Source organism: Oryx dammah, unplaced genomic scaffold (genome assembly GCF_014754425.2).
Source record: "Oryx dammah isolate SB20612 unplaced genomic scaffold, SCBI_Odam_1.1 HiC_scaffold_13, whole genome shotgun sequence".
NCBI classification, from domain to species: Eukaryota; Metazoa; Chordata; class Mammalia; order Artiodactyla; family Bovidae; genus Oryx; species Oryx dammah.
The window spans coordinates 6,106,753-6,114,396 of NW_024070197.1; the positions used below are offsets into that span (position 1 = coordinate 6,106,753).

At 38.0% G+C, this 7,644-nt stretch overlaps 1 protein-coding gene across 1 annotated transcript in view; it reads left to right on the forward strand.

Moving 5' to 3' along the window:
* The first annotated feature begins 5,181 nt into the window (after positions 1-5,181).
* The window catches only part of LOC120873056 (zinc finger protein 160-like), a 3,984-nt gene continuing 1,521 nt past the window's right edge, over positions 5,182-7,644 (forward strand). Inside the window, exons 1-2 of the mRNA XM_040253801.1 lie at positions 5,182-6,958; positions 7,043-7,638. Of these exons, the coding sequence (XP_040109735.1) occupies positions 5,789-6,958; positions 7,043-7,638 (1,766 nt within the window). The 5' untranslated portion in view covers positions 5,182-5,788. The remainder of the gene's footprint in view (positions 6,959-7,042; positions 7,639-7,644) is intronic.

Genomic DNA, 7,644 nt, shown 5'->3' on the forward strand with positions numbered 1-7,644 from the left:
ATTTTGTATCCAGCAAGTTTACTCTGTTCATTGATGAGGTCTAGTAGTCATCTGGTGGCATCTTTGGGATTTTCTGTGTGTAGCATCATAGTGACAGTTTTACTTCTTCTTTATTTTTTTTTACCTTGAATTCCTTTTATTTCTTTTTCTTTTCTGATTATTGTGGCTAGGACTTCCAAAAATATGTTGAATAAAAGTGGCAATAGTGAACATTCGTGTCTTATTAATGTTGTTAAGGGGAGTGCTTTCAGTTTTTCCCTGTTGAGTATGATGTTAGCTGTATGTTTGACATATACAGTCTTAATTATGTTGAGGTAGGGTCCATCTGTGCTGACTTTCTGAAGGGTTTTTATCATAAATGGCACTTGAATTTTGTCAGAAGCTTTTCTGGGTCTATTGATGATCATACAGTTTTTAATCTTCAACTGTTACTGTGGTGTATCATAGTGATTAACTTGTGGATATGGAGAAATCTTGCATCCCTGCAGTAAATCCCACTTGATCATGGTATGATCCTTTAATGTCCTTTAATGTATTAGCAACTGTTTGAATCTGCTCTTTTGAACTCATAGAAGGTCTAGGAGAATAAATCCTTTTTCTACAAAAAAGAGTTGGATGCCTCAGAAAGGCTTTTGTAACTGGGAAGGTCTTCCAGAGTCAGTGTCAATCCCTCCTTTCCTTTGATACTCCTCGATCTTGAGATGAGTGTGGAAGAAGAAATGAAGTAAATGTCCAATAGAGAGGTTAATCATACTTGGCAGAGGAACCCAGGTTTAGATAGCCTTTTCCTGGATTTTCCTTCTGATTTCTGCTAATAAGATTCTTACACAATATCCTGGAATATTGTGTATGTTTTTCTTGAATATAAGCATTCCATTGTAAGTTACAAAATCAGAGTTGGATACATTACATTGTAAATAGTATAACAGGTATTATCTTGCTTTCTCCATATATCACACTTTTAAAATCTCTCTTGTTTCTGTCCCATACCCATAGTATAATGCCCATAAACTTGCTGAACCAGTTCTTTTCTTTTAAGGTCAGTAAGCTCTCAGTTATTTTCACAAAGACATGCGGTCACAAGCTGATATCTGACATAAACCTGTGTACCCTATGCTCCACGCAGGCCCTTTCTTAGTCCTGACCAGTCCTCACATAGTACCTTGATATGGATGGAAACATTATTCTCACGTCCCTCCACCTTCTACATGATCGTTTATTGAACACGTTTCTCAGGACATGACCTAAATCACTCTGTGCATCCATGATGACTCACAACCCATTTCGAGATGGGGTGGTTGAATAATAGTTAAACAGATTACTTCTGTCTTGTATATTCTTTGATATTTTCTTTCTAAGTTCCTTGTATTTATTTTTTAGTATTTTCTAGTCTATTCATTTGGTGAGTGGTCATGTTTACAAATAAGCTTTTTCAGTCGTCCCAGTAGGTTCAGATTCATATCCTGGTTCTCTTACCACTTTGTGGGCCAATTGGGTATGTCTCCTACTCTGATTAGAGGAAAGCTTGTTAGTTTACCTCAAGCAAATTAGTGCTGTCAGTAGTACATGTTTTATAGTAAACACTCAAAATTTATTTTGTCTAAAAAAGGTAATATCTATATTCTGTCATGTTCTTTATGATATGACTTTATATACATCATATCTTTTTTTAAAAATGTAAATTTATTTATTTTCATTGGAGGTTAATTATTTTACAATATTGTATTGGTTTTGCCATACATCAACATGAGTCCACCACAGGTATACACATGTTCCCCATCCTGAACCCCGCTCCCTCCTCCCTCCCCATACCATCCCTCTGGGTCATCCCAGTGCACCAGCCCCAAGCATCCAGTATCATGCATCAAACCTGGACTGGCGATTCATTTCATATATGATATTATACACGTTTCAGTGCCATTCTCCCAAATCATCCCACCCTTTCCCTCTCCCACAGAGTCCAAAAGCATGTTCTATACATCTGTGTCTCTTTTGCTGTCTTGCATACAGGGTTATCATTACCATCTTTCTAAATTCCATATATATGCGTTAGTATATTGTATTGATGTTTTTCTTTCTGGCTTACTTCACTCTGTGTAATAGGCTTCAGTTTCATCCACCTCATTAGAACTGATTCAAATGAATTCTCTTTAATGGCTGAGTAATACTCCATTGTGTATATGTACCACAGCCTTCTTATCTATTCATCTGCTGATGGACATCTAGGTTGCTTCCATATCCTGGCTATTATATTATAAACAGTGCTGCGATGAACATTGGGGTACACGTGTCTCTTTCAATTCTGGTTTCCTCAGTGTGTATGCCCAGCAGTGGGATTGCTGGGTCATAAGGCAGTTCTATTTCCAGTTTTTTAAGGAATCTCCACACTGTTTTCCATAGTGGCTGTACTAGTTTGCATCCCACCAGTAGTGTAAGAGGGTTCCCTTTTCTCCACACCCTCTCCAGCATTTATTGCTTGTAGACTTTTGGATCGCAGCCATTCGGACTGACATGAAATGATACCTCATTGTGGTTTTGATTTGCATTTCTCTGATAATGAGTGATGTTGAGCATCTTTTCATGTGTTTGTTAGCCATCTGTATGTGCTCTTTGGAGAAATGTCTATTTAGTTCTTTGGCCCATTTTTTGATTGGGTCATTTTTTTTCTGGAATTAAGCTGCAGGAATTGCTTGTATATTTTTGACATTGGTTGTTTGTCAGTTGCTTCATTTGCTATTATTTTCTACCATTCTGAAGGCTGTCTTTTCACCTTGCTTATAGTTTCCTTTGTTGTGCAGAAGCTTTTAATTTTAATTAGGTCCCATTTGTTTATTTTTGCTTTTATTTCCAATATTCTGGGAGGTGGGTCATAGAGGATTCTGCTGTGATGTATGTCAGAGAGTGTTTTGCCTATGTTCTCCTCTAGGAGTTTATAGTTTCTGGTCTTCTGTTTAGATCTTTAATCCATTGTGAGCTTATTTTTGTGTATGGTGTTAGAAAGTGATCTAGTTTCTTTCTTTTATAAGTGGTGACCAGTTTTCCCATCACCACTTGTTAAAGAGATTGTCTTTAATCCATTGTATATTCTTGCCTCCTTTGTCAAAGATACGGTGTCCATAGATGTGTGGATTTATCTCTGGGGTTTCTGTTTTGTTCCATTGATCTATATTTCTGTCTTTGTGCCAGTACCATACTGTCTCATGACTGTGGCTTTGTAGTAGAGCCTGAAGTCAGGCAAGTTGATTCCTCCAGTTCCATTCTTCTTTGTCAAGATTGCTTTGGCTATTCGAGGTTTTTTGTATTTCCATACAAATGGTGAAATTATTTGTTCTAGCTCTACATTATATCTTCTTAAAATTTTATTTATTTTTTAATTGAAAGATAATGGCTTTACCAAATTTTGTTCTCTGTCAGACCTCAACTACATTATATCTTGTATGCGTTTCACTTGCAACATTTTTCAGCAATATTGTGTCTGACCCTGGTCAATAAATACACAAAGCACTTGCTTTTTATTTGTTATATTTTGGTGCCATTAAACTAGGTAATTAAGAATAGTGCATGGCTAGAGATTAGCCTTCCTTGGTGGCTCAGTGGTAAAGAATTCACCTGCTAATGCAGAAGATGCTTCCTGATTCCTGAGTCAGGAAGATCCCATGGAGAAGGAAATGGCAACCCACTCCACTATTCTTGCCTGGGAAGTCCCATGGATTGAGGAGTCCAGTGCACTACAGTCCACAGTGTCGCAAAGAGGCAAACACGACTGAATGACTGAACAACAACAACATAGGTGGAGATTGCATTGTTTATTGGCTGTTAGAAAACTGGTGAATAGTTTATGACTTAATTTATGTGTCATTTACAGATGATGGTCTTTTAGCGTGTATTCTGCAATATAGTTGACACATACTACTTGTTAACATTGTAAAATGCCTTTTCTTTTTGGGTATGTAGTTCTATAGCAGATTTAAAAAACTATGTTGTTTCCAAAAAATTGTTTTAGCCATAGTCTTCATTTTCTCATTGGTTTTCAATTGTAATCAACCAATTATGAAAAGTTAATTATTAATTGGGTAAGCTTGGTTTTAGATTATTTACTGTTACAATATATAATGTATGTATAATGTATGTACAGTAAGTTTGCAGAATACAATGATAGTGTAATATTTTTCTTTTCAATTTGACACAACTGTTGATTGATATGTTGCTGGGGACCAGCCCCAGTTGATCCAGGGTAATTCGAAGTGGGGACAGCGTGGCGAGAGAGATATATAGATTTAGAGAGAGATAAGGAAAGAGTTTGCAGTTAAGAGAACAGGAGAGAACGAGGCTGTATTCCTTGGTTTACATAGAAAGACAATAAAGCCTCAGACAAGAGACTTTCACCGTCTGTGTAAGGCCCCAGGTGCCCGCTTGAATACCGGAGGGTGCCCCACCTTGGGCTCACTCTCGTGTGGGTCTTAGAAGCCCAGGCAAATAAGTAGACACGATGAGCCTCTATGCTCCAGATGGGAATCAGCCAGAAAATAGAGTAAGAAAGAAAAGAAGACACGGGGGAAGCCAGTCTTTCCAGGAACTGGTCTAAGAAACTGGTCCATCTTTTATTTTCCAGGAAAAGCTTTTATACTTTTAGTTGTACATAGATATCAATGGATAATACAAAGTCATGCAGGGTCAGCAGCCCTGACCCTTATCGAGACCAGGCTTTCTCTCTGCATACTTAGCTGTATACACAGGTCTTAGGTGATTTACATCATCTTCTGGCCAAGAGGCCTATTAGAATTTCATGGCCCTTTTCTGATAAGGGTCCGTCAACCAGAAAACTTATTTGCCCTAAAAGTGTTGTTCTTACTAAAGTCTGGTGCCACTCTCAGAAAGCACTAATTAAGGTTACATTCTTACATAGCAAGGACACAGCAATTTATAACAAGGAAAGAGGAGTACAGTGATTTATAACAAAGAGAAAATTCATTAACTCAAAAGTCTAGTATTGCTAACATCAAAACTACTATATTCTTTTTTCTACATCCCAATTACATTGATTAATATCCTCCAGGTGCCTAAAAGATAAAGGATATGGAGGCCTGGCGGCAGTCATTAACTCAACAATGAAAACCTACACCAATATAATTCTTAGCTCTTTAAAAAAGGCTCTGTATCTTTAAGATGTTTTAAGCTTCGTGCCTCTTGCGGTTGGGGGGCTGTAAACAATCACATGCGTAGTTGTAAAAGTCAGGACAGATGGGTCAGGTAAGTTAGAAAGCTATCAGAGGAGTTTAAGCCGAGACATTCTTTTTAGCCCAGGAGACTTATTGACTGGAGCTCTGTTAATTCCTTTTAGGGAAAGGTAGTGGGGGACAGCCCCTGTTAATGTCAGAAGCATAAACGAAAACCATAATGCAGTACGGCAGGCAGACTCTGGTTTTGGGGGTAGATGCTCGAGAAAATCCAGCGAGGCTCCCTTAAGGCCGGACTCACCTTTACCTGTCGGACCCCTTAACCTCATGACCTTTGTCACGGGCAGGACTCCTCGTGCTTGCTCCCAGCAATACGTTCCTAAGGGTCCTGGTAGAAAAACACTCTGTTTTTGAGAGTTGGTATAAGATTGTTCAATGTGACTGTGTTTGGCATATGGTTTTTAAAACTAGACTACTGTAATGGTGAATTTATGTTATGCTTTCTTAAGTTAAGAATTATATTCCTTTAGTGTTTCTAAACACTTAAGGTGATCATTGTGGTGTTTCATAATTTAATGTAAGTATTACTTTTGGTGTAATACATATTCAACATGAAACATTTATTTTTGAATTATTGTGAGCAGGATACCTATGATTCTTTTTATCTTGTAGATATCTCACCTACACATGTGATCAAGCATTTACAACCCAAAGCGAACAGTGATAAACTAGAAACATTCCAAACATCGATGCTGGGAAACCCTGAAAGCTGTGAAATCAAACATTTTCATCTTTGGGAAAGTCAGGAAAATATGTGTGACTTTGAGTGTCAGAGGAGAGATGACAAAAGAAATTACAAAGGGATACCTGTAAGCCTTAATGGAAATGTGCCTGATGGAAGAGATTCACATGATAGAAAGGATGCAGGCATTAAGCCCTTTGGAAACAGGTTTGGATTTAACTTTCAGGATAAACTGCAGATGTTTCAAACTGGCAGAATAATTTCTGAATATAATGAAGTTAAGAGTTCTGTCAAAAACAGTTTCTCATTTTCACCACTTCAAAGAATTCCTCCTTGTGCCCAAACCAGTGTTTCTAATATATATGGGAATGATTTTATGAATCCTTCAGTAACAACACAAGAACTCAAAGCACACAGGGAAAAACCTTACAAATGTGATGAGTGTGGCAAGGCCTTTCGTGTAAAGTCAAGCCTTTTGAGTCATCGGACAGTTCATACTGGAGAGAAACCTTACAAATGTGATGAGTGTGGCAAGGTCTTTCGTCTAAAGTTAACCCTTTTAAGGCATCAGACAGTTCATACTGGAGAGAAACCTTACAAATGCGATGAGTGTGGCAAGGCCTTTTGTGTAAAGTCAAGCCTTTTAAGTCATCAGACAGTTCATACTGGAGAGAAACCTTACAAATGTGATGAATGTGGCATGGCCTTTCATATAAAGTCAACCTTTTTAAGACATCAGACATTTCATACTGGAGAGATACCTTACAAATGTGATGAGTGTGGAATGGCCTTTCGTGTAAAGTTAACCCTTTTAAGTCATCAGACAGTTCATACTGGAGAAAAACCTTACAAATGTGATGAGTGTGGCAAGGCCTTCCGTGTGAAGTCAAGCCTTTTAAGGCATCAGACAGTTCATACTGGAGAGAAACCTTATAAATGTGATGAGTGTGGCAAGGCCTTTTGTGTAAAGTCAAGCCTTTTAAGGCATCAGACAGTTCATACTGGAGAGAAACCTTATAAATGTGATGAGTGTGGCAAGGCCTTTTGTATAAAGTCAAGCTTTTTAAGTCATCAGACAGTTCATACTGGAGAGAAATCTTACAAATGTGATGAGTGTGGCAAGGCCTTTGCTCACAGCTCACACCTCAGGAGACATAAGAAAAGTCACACAGGAAAGAAATTATTTAAATGTGATATATGTGACAAAGTCTTCAGCCAAAATTCAGCCCTTTTAAGTCATCAGACGGTTCATACTGGAGAGAAACCTTACATATGTAATGAGTGTGGCAAGGCCTTTCGTCTAAAGTCAAGCCTTTTAAGGCATCAGACAGTTCATACTGGAGAGAAACCTTACAAATGTGATAAGTGTGACAAGGCCTTTCGTTTAAAGTCAACCCTTTTAAGTCATCAGACAGTTCATACTGGAGAGAAACCTTACAAATGTGATAAGTGTGGCAAGGCCTTTCGTTTAAAGTCAACTCTTTTAAGTCATCAGACAGTTCATACTCGAGAGAAACCTTGTGATGAGTGTGGCAAGGCCTTTACTGACAGCTCATACCTCAGGAGACATAAGAAAATTCACACAGGAAAGAAATTATTTAAATGTGATATATGTGACAAAGTCTTCAGCCGAAATTCAAAGCTTGCTCGTCATCAGACGGTTCATACTGGAGAGAAACCTTACAAATGTGATGAGTGTGGCAAGGCCTTTTGTGAAAAGTCAAC